Here is a 14,447-nt window from a genome sequence, read left to right on the forward strand (position 1 = left end):
CTCTAGGTGTCTCTGGAGAGAGGCAGAGACAGAGAAAATGAGCAGTCACCTCTCCCCCTCCAGGGGGGATGGCCACATTACAATCCCTTCTCCATTCTCCTGGGACCTTGGGCGTGCACACACCAGCATGACTTTCAAGACTCTGTGTCTGAGACTTGAACTGCGATTGGCCCCATGGGAGTCCAGCGGCTTGATCTCCACACCTGCTGGCCCCACCTGTGACATCTTTACTAGGATGTGAGGTCAAGTAATTTAAGTGCCAAGGTCACTTTTTTTTTTTTTCCTAATTTGTGTTAGATTCTACTAAACGTGGGGTCCCATGTCAGAAGAGTTGTCTTGCAAAAATATTTGCCGCAGTGAAGAACTTTCAGCTTAAACCTAACAGCAGTAATTGTGTGTTTTGTAGACCAAGATAAATAGGGTGATGAATACAGATTTCCTCTGGAGAGATGTTTTAGTGTTGTGGCAGCTGTTTCAAACTCGGCCCGCAGAGTAATCAGTAATTCTCTCTTTTCTGACAGGTGTCTGGAATCGGCACTCGTAGAATCTCTACAGAAGGGTCCGCACAGCAGCTACCGAATGCTCATTTCCTGCTTCCACGCGTCCAGAGCATTCAGCTCTCACAAAACCAGGTCAGTGCGCCAGACTTCCTAGGAAGGCTAGCAGTCCCCACGCACTGTGGTCCTCCCCATTCACAGTCCTCGTGCCGAGCCCTTTCACGTAGAATTGGGCTTTACCGTTTCCTGCTTTCTGAGAAAATCCTGAGCTACACATGGAGAATGTGCTGTTGGAATCTGCATGGGTTTTTGCTATCGGCATGTGTGGTAGAGAGGGAACGTGAGAGATCACCTCCTGGGGGATGTCCATGGCAGTCCCTTCTCCGCTCTCCTCTTCGGGTTTTGGGCATGCACACATGTGCATGTCGGCTCGATTTCCAAGCCTCCAGGTTTGGGACTCGAGTGGCCGTTGGCCACCATGGGAGTCCAGCACCTGCTGGCAACTATAACTTTCTTTTTTTTTCCTTTTTTTTTTTTTTTTAAATGATAAAGGTTATTATTTCTTTCATGAAAGAAGGAGGGAGAGTTAAACAGACAAGGACCCCCAGAGGGTCTTTGCATACCTTGCTCATTCCCCTCCAGCCCCTATAGCTAGTCAGGATCACCTTGTGCCTGTGCCCTGCGGGCTCAGATTGACCCAAGAACTGAACCAGGGCCTGCCCCTAGGACTCCAGCACGGCACAGTGCTGCCCCTGCCCTTGCCACCACAGAGGCCCCCATGTACTTTTTTTTTTTTTTTTAAGATTTACTTAATTTTATTTATTATTATCATTTTTATAATTTGTTAACTCACTATAGGGGATGTCCACTGACCAGAGGAAGACAGATTGAGAGAGGGAGGAAGGGACGGAGGGAGAGCAAGAGAGAGAAGGAGGGAGAAAGTGAGGAAGCAGGCCACCAGGTCTGGGACTTGAACTGCAGTTGGCCATGTGGGAGTTCAGTGCCTTAACCACCATGCCACCTGCTGGCCCCCACTTATTAATGACTGTGTAGTTCACCCAGTGTTGTTCCATCCCCTCCCGTGGTTTTCTTAATCTTACTGTTGGTCATTTGAAATGTTTCCGGCTCTTTATTATTGCCGTTGAGGCATTCACTTTGTTTATAACTTCCTTTGTTTTGAGCTGTCTATTTCCTTGGGGTGTGTATGTTCTGTAAAGAAGAGTGAATCTGGCATTGGGGACTGTGAACTGTTTTATAGGCTTATTAAATGTTGCCAGGCTGTTTTTCAGGGAGATGGACTCTCAGTGGTCACAGCATGGCACGTCTCCACAAATCTCTGAACTGTCTCTCCTCTCATCCTGTCTGGATATGGCTTAATAGGAATAACTTTTTTTTTTTTAAGTTTGCTATAGGGCATATGCACTCACCCGAGAACAGTCTCGAGAGAGAGAGAGAGAGCGAGAGGGAGGGAGGGAGAGATCATCTCCAGGGGAGATGGACATGCTGTGATCCCTTCTCCATTCTCCGCTTGGGATTTTGGGCAGGCATGCACGTACACATGCCCACTGTGATTTTTAAGCCACCAGATCCAGGACTTGAACCATGCAGTTAACCATATGGGGTCCAGCGCCTTAATCTCCATACCACCTGCTGGCCCCAGGAAAGAAACAGTTTTGATGTCTCAGTAGGTGGATGGTGATGACTTTAACTCCTTTGAATACACATTTTATTAATAGCTTGTTGGGTTGATCCTTTTTCTCTTTGATTATTCAGATTTCCTCATAGCTATGGGTAACTTCCGTAATGGAAAAAATGCTCAAACCAGTACTTTATGCACCTTCCCTGCCCTTTCTGATCGGCAAATGAAGAACATTTCCCAGAATCTCTAATTGGTAATATTAGTACCCAGGCTGCTGTGTGCCAGGCCTCGGGCCAGGGCTTCCATTTTCCTGGACCGTCTATTCCAGCAGGGGGAACACTGGAATGTAATATAATGTTGAGACCTTTGTCACCGAAGAGACCATCCTTGGGGAATTTTAATATTTTCATTTTTATAAAACAAAAGCCTCTCTTCCCAGTATTTTAAAGAAGATTCCTTTTAATTTTCAAATTTGGTTTAACCAAAGCCATTGGGGATGTATTGGAAGGTTTTGAGCAGGTTTTGATGGGCTCTGACTTGTGTTTTGGAAAAGGAGCTGGCAGGGTTTGAGCACGTCCCATTTGCAACTTCAGCCTTATCTCTGGCCTCTCCTTTAGCAAAGAAGGGCAGCTGAGCGTGGCCAGGTTTCCTGGTGCCGGGGTGGGGAGTCTGAGTGCCAGGTGCCGTGTTAGTGGCCATCCAAGCTTTGGGGACAGAGATGGTGTTCAGATGGCCTCAGTTCAAGGGTCAGTTGATGGACACGTGGAATGAAGGGAGAGCAGAAACCCACCCCAGGAGCTTCAGAGGGTGCTGGAGCCCAATCTGCCGGCACACCCTGTCTGCATCCAGGTGCCTGCTGCCCATTCTAAATCCAGGCCGTCCTCACTTCCCTCCTGGCTAGCTATAATCACCCGTAACTGCTCTGCTAGCATCTACTTTGTCCCTTTCCTAAAGATGTGCATGGGACACGTTCATTACCTGCGGAAACCTTGCGTTGCATTCCCGCGGGTCTTAGATTCCAACCAGAGCCTTCTGGTGGCCTCAAGGCCTGTGGCTGCTGTCTTTCCAGTGCCATCAAGTGCCGCGCGCTCAGGTTTTCTGCCTCACAGTCACCAGAGCCCTCTGCTTGCTGACCCACGCCATGTTCCCTCCTGCCCCGGGGCCTCAGTGCCGGCTGTTTCCCCACAGTGTGCCCCCTCCCCACTTTTCCCCCAAGTAAGTCTTACTTCAGCCTTCTTGTCTCGGCTCGAGCATTTTTTAAAAAATAATTCTTTATTTAATTTTATTATTATTATTGTTTAAATTTGCTGTAAGTCTCTACAGCCATGTGGGGGTCATACCACCTGCTGGTCCCTCTTCAGGAACTCTCACCCTCTCTCTCCTTGGAGTTTCTTACCTTAGGACAGGAATCTTTCTTTGATATTCGTGTCCCTCATGATGGGATGTACTCACCCCTTTCTCTTCACTTTCTGGAACTGAAGCTCCAAGAAGGCAGGGTCAGCCTGATGGGGCTTCCGAGGGTCTTTTCTGTGCTGATAGGCTGGGGAGGTTTCGGCACCAAGGCAGCTCTGTGACTGTCCTCACAGAAGCAGGTTTCTGTTGCCTTTGGCTCTGTGGCCTACCTTGCTGGTGAATCGGGGTTTTTTGTTTGTTTGTTTGTTTTCTTAATTAAGATTTTTGTCATAGGGTACATGCACTCACCAGAGAGAGAGACAATGAGAGGGAAAGTGAGAAATCCCCCAGGGGATGGCATACCACAGTCCTTTCCCCTCCTGGGATTTTGGGCATATATGCACACGCTCCCTGTGTGATTTTCAAGCTGCCAGGTCTGGGACTGAAACTGTGGTTGGCCATGTGGGAGTCCAGTGTCTTAACCACTAAGCCACCTGCTGGCTGTGGCCATTCAGATCTTAGTGGTCTGGTTTTTTAGTAGCTACTAAGCTCTGTTTCTTCTCTTTTTTGTATTTTTATTTCTTTTAAGTAACTTTATCAAGGTGTAACTCATGTACATAAAATACACTCAGTGAGTTTTCATATATTCACCGAGTCGTGCAGCTCAGCTCCTCTGACTTTAGCGTGTTCGCGTTGCCTCAGCCCCCAGCAACCCCTGGCCTATTCTGTGTAGTATGTCCGTTCTGGCCACTGCACGTAAGTGGAAGGTGTGATCTTTTGTGATTGGCTTGTTTCCCAACTTAGCGTGTCGTCAGGTTTCATCCGTGTCTTTCTTTTCTTTTCATTGCCAAATGATACAACAGTGTGTGGACATATGTCTTGGTTTAACCATTCTTCATTTTGTGGACGTTCGAGTTGTTTGTTTCTTTTTTTTGGTTATTATGAATAATGCTGCTGTAAACATTCAAATACAGGTTTGTGTGGGTACTTCCTTTCTCTTGAGTGTATACCTAGGAGTAGAATTTTGCTGGGTCATACTGTGAACCCGTGTCTAATGCTTTGCGGAACTGTTTTCTAAAGCGATTGCATCAGGTCACAGTTCTGCCGGCAATATGTGAGGATGGCGGTTTGTCAACAACTGGGCCAGTGCTTGTTATCTTCTTTTTCCCTTTAAATAGCCATCTTAGTGGGCATGAAGTGGCATCTTGTGGTTTTCATTCACGTTTCTGTGATGACCAGTGACATTGAATAACTTTTTACTTACTCATTGGTCATTCATGTACCTCCTTTGGAGAAGCGTCTCATTTATAGCCTTTGCCCATTTTAAAATTGTGTTGTCTGTTGTAGAGGAGGAAGACTTCTGTATTCTGGACATTGAACCTTTATCAGCTACATTATTTGCAAATCTTTTTTTCCACTCTTTAGGTGGACTCTTCATTTTCATTTTATAAAAATTTATTATTTATTTATTTGAATTTGACGAGAGAGAGAGACAGAGAGAGAGAGAGAGAGAGAGAGAGAGAGAGAGGGAGGGTGGGAGAGAGAGCGAGAAAGAGAAAGAGAAAGCAGCCAGGGCCAGGACTCAAACCACAGTCGGCCATATGGGATTCCAGCACCCTTAACCACCACACCACTTGTTGGCCCGACTTTTCATTTTCTTGATGATGTCCTTTGAGGTACAAAAGTTTTACATTTTCATGAAGATCAGTGTACCTATTTTGTCTTCTCAATTTTTTTTAGTAACATCTAAAAAGGAAGATTTATCCCATATTCTTCTAAGATTTTAATATTTTCTTTAGTCCTATAGTTTAGATTTATGTTTATGACCCATTTTAACTTTAGTATATGGTGTGAGGTAGGGAATTACTTTGATTCTTTCGCATGTAGATATCCAGTAGTCCCAGTACCGTTCGTCAAAAAGACAATTCATTCCCCTTTGAGTTGCACCTTGGATTCTTTTGTTTGTTTGTTTTTTCGAAAGAGAAATTTTTGCTATAGGGTATGTGTACTCACAGTAAAGACAGAGAGGCAGAATGTAAGAAACCACTCCTGAGGGAGGATGGCCATGCCACAATCCCTTCTCCTCCATTCTTCTTTCAGGATTTTGGGCATGCACACACACGCACCTGGCATTTCAATCCTTGGTGTCTGGGGCTCAAACCACAGTCAACCACAGGGAAGTCACACCTTAGCCACTGTGCCACCTGCTGGTCCCTGTCTCAGAATCTTTTTTATTTTTTGGAGAGATTTTCACTATAAGGTGCATGCGCTTGCCAGACAGACAGAGAGAGACATAGAGTCAGAAAGCGAGAAATCACCCCCCAAGGGGGATGGTCACGCTGCAATCCCTTCTCCTCCATTCTCCTCTCGGGATCTTGGGCACACACGTCCAGCGGGAGTTTTAAGCCACCGGGTCCGGGACACGAACCGCGGTTGACTACGTGGGAGTCCAGTGACATAGCCATTACGCTAACTGCTGGTTCCCTCTGTCTCAGAATCTTTAACTCCTTCATCTTTGGCTCTTTCCCAGCTATATTGTCTCGCTTCATTTTTCATTCAAACTAGCACCTGTGGATTTAGTTGTCACTTTCGAAGGCTGCCCCTATTAGGCAATGGCACTTGTCAATTATCAGATAGTTACTGAATAGTATTTAAGTGTTCTAGTAAATAATAAGGCCATGAACACAACACAGTGTCCTTACTCTTATATTACAATATAGAATAAATTTCAGAGTTTGTAGATAAAACCTAATCTTTTTGGCTCATCCTTTTAAGAAGCCACTATGCAAAAATCCAAATATCAATTGTCTTATTTTTTCATCTTTACGTGATTTGGAACAGAAATTTTATTTTTCAGTATTTTCCTAAAAACAAAATTAAATATGGAATTGTAAATCTAAGAAATAATTATGTTATTCCTCCAAAACAAAGCAGAAATCTGAGTGTCATACTTTTGCATTTAAACTGCGAACACACACGTTTTCTTTGTTTGTTTAAGTAGCTGTAAGGTTGCCGGTTACCCTTTCTCAGAAGGGGATGTTTGTTTTGATACTCTATTCATCTTGTATTTTTTACTTTCTGCCTGTCATCAAGAATACATCAAGTGAGGGGAACAGCAGTTGGCGTAATGGCTATGTCACTGGACTCCCATGTAGTCGACTGTGGTTTGAGTCCCGGACCCGGTGGCTTAAATTCACGCTGGGCACATGTGCTTGCATGCCCAAGATCCCAAGAAGAGAATGGAGAAGAAGGGATTGCGGGTGGCCATCCTCCTTGGGGGGTGATTTCTGTCTCTCTCTGGCTTTCTGGTGAGTGCACGCACCCTATGGCAGAAACCTCTCAAAAAAGAAAAAAAAATTGAATACATCAAGTGGGCCGGAAGGGAGGAGGGTTCAAGAGGTCAGGTCCCCTTGAAGGTCCTCGCCATGGTCTACACTCTGCTTCTTTAAGATAGAGCGGAAGTGTATTTGATGGAAAGCAAAAGAATGAGAAGGCTTAGGCAAGAATAAATAAAAACAGAAATAAAATTTCTGTTCCTTTCCTTAGTTTGTCTACTTAGTTCCATATGAAGAGAAGTTACTTTGTTTGTGATTAAAATTTGAAGTTGAGAGAAATAATAAAATTAATATATGTCAGTTGAATCATGAAATAGAAGATTGAGACTGAGACGTAATTGAAAAGTATTTAAACTAGACAGTAGGGCCGTATTGTGTTTATGTTCTTTCTGTGAGTGGGTTAAAAAGTTACAGGTTGTAGGGGACCAGCAGTTAGTGTAATGGCTATGTCGCTGGACTCCCATGTAGCTGATTGCAGTTTTAGTCCCGGACCCGGTGGCTTAAACTCACGCCGGGCACGTGTGCGTGCGTGCCCAAGATCCTGAGAGGAGAATGGAGGAGAAGGGATTGCGGCATGGCCATCTCCCTGGGGGGTGATTTCTTGCTTTCTGTCTCTCTGTCTCTTTCTGTCTTTCTGGTGAGCGCACACGCCCTATAGGGAAAAAAAACTCTCAAAAAAAAAAAAAAAGTTACAGGCTGGGGACTGGCAGGTAGCGTGGTGGTTAAGGGCACTGGACTCCCACATGGCCGACCACTGTTTGAGCCCCAGACCTGGAGGCTTACTTTCTCACTCTCTATCTCTTACTCTGTCCCTCTCTGGTCAAATTAAAGTAAGTAAATAAATAAAGTTAAATAAAATATTTCTCAAAAAAAAAAAACCCTCAAAAAACCAAAAAGAAGATGGCTATGAAGCTATCTTCCAAACCCTGACAGAAATGTGCGTTGTCAGATCGTTGCAGAAGGTACCAGGTGTTCTGCTTCTCCAGCCCACGAAGGGCCTCGGGGAGCAGAAGGAGCATCATTTATGGCCCGTCCCCCTTTTGAATATCAGCTCTGCAGTACAGGCTTCTGCATCCTGTTTTTTTTTGGAGAGGTTTTTGCTATAGGGCGCATGCGCTCTCCAGACAGACAGAGAAAGACAGAGAGACAGAAAGCGAGAAATCACCCCCCAGGAAGGATGGTCACGCCACAATCCCTTCTCCTCCATTCTCCTCTCGGCATCTTGGGCACGCACGCACACGTGCCCGGCGTGAGTTTTAAGCCACCGGGTCCGAGACGCAAACCACGGTCGACTACATGGGAGTCCAGTGACATAGCCATTACGCTAACTGCTGGTTCCCTGTATCCTGTTCTTGACTGATGCTTTGTGGATGCTCAATTAATGTGCGTTGGCATGAATGAATGAAATTTATTATTCATACACACCCAGGGATAAGTGGACAGTCCTCACCAAGTAAGCGTGTAAGGCCCAGAAGTACTCCGTTTCAAGGAGGTGTTAGAGGTTGCCAGGATAGACTATGTTAAGTAGATCATTAAGGGGGAGCTCGGGATGATACTGAGTGGGTATCTGAAACCTTCCGGCTCAGTTGCCCAAGGACGCACTTGGCATTCACTGGAGGAGTGTTGATGAAGGCCAGCTGGCTCTTGTCACTGGGGTTAACCAGCACTGACGTTTGTAGGTGGGGGACTGTCACTGGCCTCTCCCCATACTTCTGTAAAACTGCTTCCTAAAGCAGCAGCCAGACGTCACGTGTCAGAACACCTCGGCTCTCGTGTCCTTGCAGCTTGCTTTCAGTTACCTCAGCGCATTGTCGTATTCTTTTTAGGAATTCACAGGTGTAGACAGCTATGAAAACGATCCAGTTTAAATAATGCTCAAAAGAAACACAAAAATTAGGGATGGTTTTCCAAGGATATGTAAGCTGGAGGACAAATGAATTGCAGGAGGTCAAAAGCCAAGTGCATATTTTAGTCTGGCGATGCCAAGTTCGTGTCCTGCCCTGCCTTTCCCGTAAGCATAGCGGGCCCGTGTGCTCTGCAGAGAGAGATAGAGAAGAGGAGCAGGAAGCAGCCACCGGGGGGCGTGGTCACGCCTCAGTCCCTCCTCCATCTTGCCGTTCTCTTAGGATTTTTGGGCACACATACACACACCTTGTGTGCTTTTCAAGCTACTGAGGCCAGATTGGAACTGTGCCCAGCTACGTGGGGTCTGGCTCCCTTGATCACCAGACCTTGGGGCTGGCCTGTCTGGTGTTCTTTCTCCTGAGCAAGTGCCTTTTGTTGGAAGAATTAAATGAACAAATGCACTCGTTTCGGGGTTTAACACAGAATCATAGAACATAGCCTATTAAAGCTCCTGTAAAGAAATATTTATATGTACTTGACTTGTGTTGCCTGAGGGCACATGGCAGTTAGAGAGAGACAGAAAGCACCCTGGTGGAGTGTGGTCACACTGCAGTCCCCTTTTCCCTGTTCCTCCATCCCATCAGGATTTGGGGCACGTGTGCACATGTGCCCAGCGCATCTTTCAAACCACTAGGGCAGGGATTCGTATTGCAGTCAGCCATGAGGGATCCAGCTCCGAAAGCACTATGGGGGCTGCCCTGTCCTCTTTTACTAAACAGCATGCATTTAGACAAAATGGTTGAACAAAACTTCATTTTATTTCCTCTTATTTTATTACTAAGGGAAAACTAGAGTTCATATTTGTAACATCACAGAGTATGCTTGGTTCTACCTTTTTTTTTTTAAAGAGAGATTTTTTTGGTATAGGCAGTGCGCGCTCACCAGAAACACAGAGAGACAGACAGAAAGGAAGAATGCCCCCCACCCCAGGGGATGGCCATACTGCAGTTCCTTCTCCTTTATTTTCCTCTTGGGATCTTGGGCATGAATGCACATGCCCTGAGCTTGAGTTTCCAGCTGCCGGGTCCGGGATTTGAACTGCGGTCAACTACATGGGAGTCCAACAATGAATTTGTTTGTCCCTGGTTCTACCCTCTTCATATGAATCTTTAGATTTTTTTTTTCTTTTTTTGGAGAGGTTTTTGCTATAGAGCACATGTACTCGCCAGAAAGACAGAGAGAGACAGAGAGATAGAAAGCGAGAAATCACCCCCCAGGGGGGATGGCCACACTGCAATCCCTTCTCCTCCATTCTCCTCTCGGGATCTTGGGCACGCATGCACACGTGCCCGGCGTGAGTTTTAAGCCACCCAGTCTGGGACGCGAACCGCGGTCGACTACGTGGGAGTCCAGTGACATAGCCATTATGCTAACTGCTGGTTCCCTTCATATGAATCTTAAGTTTAATATCACATTTTGATTTTTGGAATAACAAAAAATGCATTCATCTTGTGAGATTAACTAGGGTACCAACAAATAAGAATTAAGCATGTGTCATTTTTTATAGTATGGGCTCATTTTGGTCCTTTTTATTTGTGTATATTATTCATTGGTATCTGATTTTTGTCTTTTCCTGCTCAGTTTAGTTAGGTTAAATGGCTTACCTTCTGCAGAAAATGAGAATATTTGTATATGATTCATTTTCTGTGCAAATTCTTGCTGGCTCCGTTTTTTTTCTGCTTGTTTGTTTTGTTTTGGGTTTTGTTTTTTTCCCCCCTCTGGTAGTTGTCTCTGAGTTCAGTGAAGAGGAATGTATATATTTTCGTTCTCTTTTCTACACTAACATATCTGCTATTAGGAAGAAAGTAGGTGTGGTTTGAATGATTGTATCTCCCCAAAACTCAGATGTTGAAATCTGACCCCAATGCCATAATGTTAAGATGGTCATGAAGATGTTTTGCCCTCATTAAAGAGACCCAAGGGAGTTTGTTTGTCCCTTCTGCCATGGGCAGCGAACACACAGAAATTCTCACATCGTGAGAAACTGGCCCTCATCACACACCAGATCTCCCGGTGCCTTTTGGACTTCCAAGCCTCCAGAACTGTGGCAGTTTCTGTTTATAAATTACCCAGCCCGAATGGACTAAGACGGTGGGGAAACGTAAGGAGTTAAGCTTGCTTTTTCCTTTTTACATCTTTTCATCTGATCCTTTTCATTCATTCATTTTGACCTTCATGAAGAGAATCCCCAGCCGATGAGAAATCACTTTCATAGTGACAGTAGGTCTGACTGAGGCTCTGAGGCGTCTCTGCTGTTTTTATCATCTTGGCATCATTTGTCGCCCAGACAACGTCCCAGGTATTTTCTGTCTCTTACAGTCTGCATGTCATTCTGCTAGGATGTCTTTTTTCTTTTTTTTTTTAATTAAAAATTTTTACCAAGGGCATGTACACTCAGCAGAGACAGAAAGTGGGGCAATGAGAAGGCACCCCCAGGGGAATGGTCTCACCATAATCCTTTTGTTTCTTCCTCTCAGAATGTTGGACACACATGCACACATACTAGGCGTGTCTCTCAAGCCGCTGATCCAGGACCTGAACCATGTCATCTGCCATCATGTGGGATCTAGCCCCCTGAACCACCATGCCAGAAGCTGGCCAGGATGTCTTCCTTTTATTATTATTATTATTATTATTATTGTTATTATTATTTTGCGATAGGCACATGCACTTGCTGGAGAAAGACAGAGAGAGGAAAAGTGAGAACTCACTCCCCAGGGGCATGACCGATCTGTAGTCCCTTCTCTGTTCCCCTGCTGGGATTTTGGGCATGCACACACACATGCCCGGGTGTGATTTTTTCAAGCCACCAGGTCTAGGACTTGAACCACAGTTGGCTATGTGGGAGTCCAACACCTTAACCACCATACCACCTGCTGGCCCCCTGGGATGTCTTTTATTTTTTTCAAGTCTTATTTAAATGTATTTATTTATTGAAATTCAAATATGACTGGAGAGAGAGAGAGCTAGTGAGTGAGCGAGTGAGCCCGTGCAAGCTGCCAAGTCCGGGACTCGAATCACAGTTGGCCATGTGGGAGTCCAGTGTCTTAACCACCATGCCACCTGCGAGTTCCACTGTGATATCTCTTTTTAACAAAACTGATCATTATTTCCCTGGTCCCTGGGTGAGCTGGACCAAGTCTTGTTTACAGGGTAAAGCTCAGGCTCCCTAACTTGGCATTCATCCCGGGTCCAGCGTCTCTCTCCAGGGACAGAGGTCCCACGCCGTCCTGTGAACTCTGACCTCACAAGCTTCTCCTCATTCCCCGAACACGCCTTCCTCTTTTACAAGCGGTCTCGGCCTCGTAAGCTTTTATCCTGTTCTGATTATCCCGCTCATCTCATCCTTCAAGACCCAGGTCAGTTACCACCTCCTCTGGAAGCCCTCCAGGTTCCCAGGCAAGCCGTGCTTCAGCTCCCCTGGCTCATGGCCTCCTCCCCTGCTTTCGCACTTCGTGTCTCACACGGCCTCTTCCCTGCTCTTCCAGGAAGCCCTCCGGGGCAGAGCCTGTTGCTTTTTCGTTTTTAAAATCTCAGTATCACTTCACATTTACCACAGAGAGGGCCCCCGGGTTTTTAATAGCTGGATGAGTCAGTGGGCATGAGTCGAGGTCCCCAGATAGCGTCTCTACCGGTCGTGACATCGAAGGTTTCTTTTGCTTCACCTCTTCCGCACGCCTGCCAGTTTGACCTTCAGCAGATTTACTACCAGGGCAGGTGGTTTTATTCTTATTTTAGAAACTGGAGAATGGAGTTTGAGTTGAACTAACGTGGTGGCAATGGAGGGCAGAGCCGGGCTTGGCGTTGCCGACTCGGCCATGCTTTAAATTTGACCCAGGTACAGTCACGGGCTTAATGATTTTTTTTCTTTTTTTAAAAGGTTTTTGCCATAGGGTGCATGCGCTTCGCTGGGGAGAGACAGAGGGAGGGAAGGTGAGGGCTCATTCCCCAGTGGGGACGGCTGCACCATAGTCCCTTTTCCTCCATTCTCCTCTTGGGATTTGGGGTATGCATGCACGCCTGGCAAGATCTGCAAGTGCTGGGTCTGGGGCTCGAGCTGCCGGCAGCCATGGGGAAATCCAGCCCCTTAACCACCATGCCACCTGCTGGCCCCATGATGGCTCTTCCATTCATTGGTTTAATAGTTCATGATCCAGGAGAGATAAATACAACTGAAATGTTGCTTGCGTTGTTTTTATCAGAAAAGTAGAAACAGCCTAATTGCCCAGTGTTAGAAAAAGGATTTGGTGGGACCAGCAGTTAGCATAATGGCTGTGTCGCTGGACTCCCATGTAGTTGATCACTGTTCGAGTCCTGGATCTGGCGGCTTAAACTCACACCAGGCGCGTGTGCATGTGTGCCCAAAATCCCGAGAGGAGGATGGAGGAGAAGGGATTGCAGCATGGCCACCCCCCCCGGGGGGTGATTTCTCGCTTTCTCTCTCTGTCTTTCTGGTGAGCGCACGCGCCCTATAGCAAAAACCTCTCCAAAAAAAGAAAAAGAAAAAGGATTTGGCAAATGGAGAGGTTTTTGCTATAGGGTACATGCACTTGCCAGACAGAGAGAGATAGAGAGATAGAAAGTGGGAAATCACCCCACAGGAGGAAGGCCGTACTGCAATCCTTTCTCCTCGGTTCTCCTCTTGGGATCTTGGGCACGCACGCACACGTGCCCGGCGTGAGTTTTAAGCCACCAGGTCCGGGACGCGAACCGCGGTCGACTACGTGGGAGTCCAGCGACATAGCCATTACGCTAACTGCTGGTCCCAGTAGTTCTTCCCCTTTGTGATAATGAGGCTGTGGAGGAATGTCTGCGTGGCCATCAGTGGGTGCGCTGGACTGTCCCGACGCTGTGATTGTAACTGAGTGTGTGGTGGGATGTCACCCATGAACGGCTCTGTGTGGCTTGTGACGAAGCAGAGAGATTTTCGTTCCTCACGTCATCTTCAGGACTGAACGGGTCCAAGCCGTGGAGGTTTGAGGGGCAGTATCTCAGGTACTCCTGCGGGCAACACAGTGTTTGAAATCAGCTTTGTCTCTGAAGCTGTTCTATAGGGCCTGTAGCCAGAGCTGACCCTTAGATTAAAAAAGGCCTTAAGTTATCCTGGGAGTCACTGTGAAATCGTGTTCCCGTTGTGAATGTAGATTACAGGGTACGGTGGGAACTCAGGGAGGGTTTCCAGTGAGAGGAGAACACATGGGGCGCCAGCGTAAAGGTGGTGTCTGCTGTGGCATCCTGTGTCCTGGTGTTGTGTCGGCCCTCAGGACACCCTGTGATGTCAGAACTTGTCACGGGGTCCCAAGAACAGCTGGAGGGCCCTGAGAAATGGAGATGAGAACCAGCCCCAGAACCACAGGCGCACTGAATGGAGGTCTCCGTCGTGAATACGTGGCTGTCCCCTGCCAGCGCCTCTCCTGGGAGTGTGGGAGGACACGGCCCTGCCCGGAGTGGCAGCTTGCTGGGCGTGTGAAGGCGAGATGGTCCGGGCATTTGGTGTGACAGCCACGGAATTTCCGTCCAGGGGACCCTGACCTTTACAAACTGGCACTCGTTTGGTGTGTGGTGTCGAGTGCTGGGCCTGGCTGCCCGCAGTGACAGGTGTTTCACCAGGGCGGCTGGCGTGGGCCTGCCTGGAGGCGGGGGCCTGCCAGGGTGGGGCGAGGGGGGCCTGCTGGTACC

The 14,447-nt window shown here is 46.9% G+C and overlaps 2 protein-coding genes across 2 annotated transcripts in view; both read left to right on the plus strand.

The window, feature by feature from the left end:
- The window catches only part of LOC114008089 (transmembrane protein 131-like), a gene marked incomplete at its 5' end in the record, with an annotated part of 109,574 nt that extends 109,030 nt beyond the window's left edge, over positions 1 to 544 (plus strand). Inside the window, 1 exon segment of the mRNA XM_027772571.1 lies at positions 522 to 544. Within this exon segment, the coding sequence (XP_027628372.1) occupies positions 522 to 544 (23 nt within the window).
- An 11,309-nt stretch (positions 545 to 11,853) lies between these two features.
- The window catches only part of TMEM131L (transmembrane 131 like), a gene marked incomplete in the record, with an annotated part of 83,840 nt that continues 81,246 nt past the window's right edge, over positions 11,854 to 14,447 (plus strand). The window contains 1 exon segment of the mRNA XM_027772572.1: positions 11,854 to 12,127.

The sequence above is a fragment of the Tupaia chinensis genome, unplaced genomic scaffold (genome assembly GCF_000334495.1).
Source record: "Tupaia chinensis unplaced genomic scaffold, TupChi_1.0 Scaffold000283_2, whole genome shotgun sequence".
In the NCBI taxonomy this organism is placed as follows: Eukaryota; Metazoa; Chordata; class Mammalia; order Scandentia; family Tupaiidae; genus Tupaia; species Tupaia belangeri.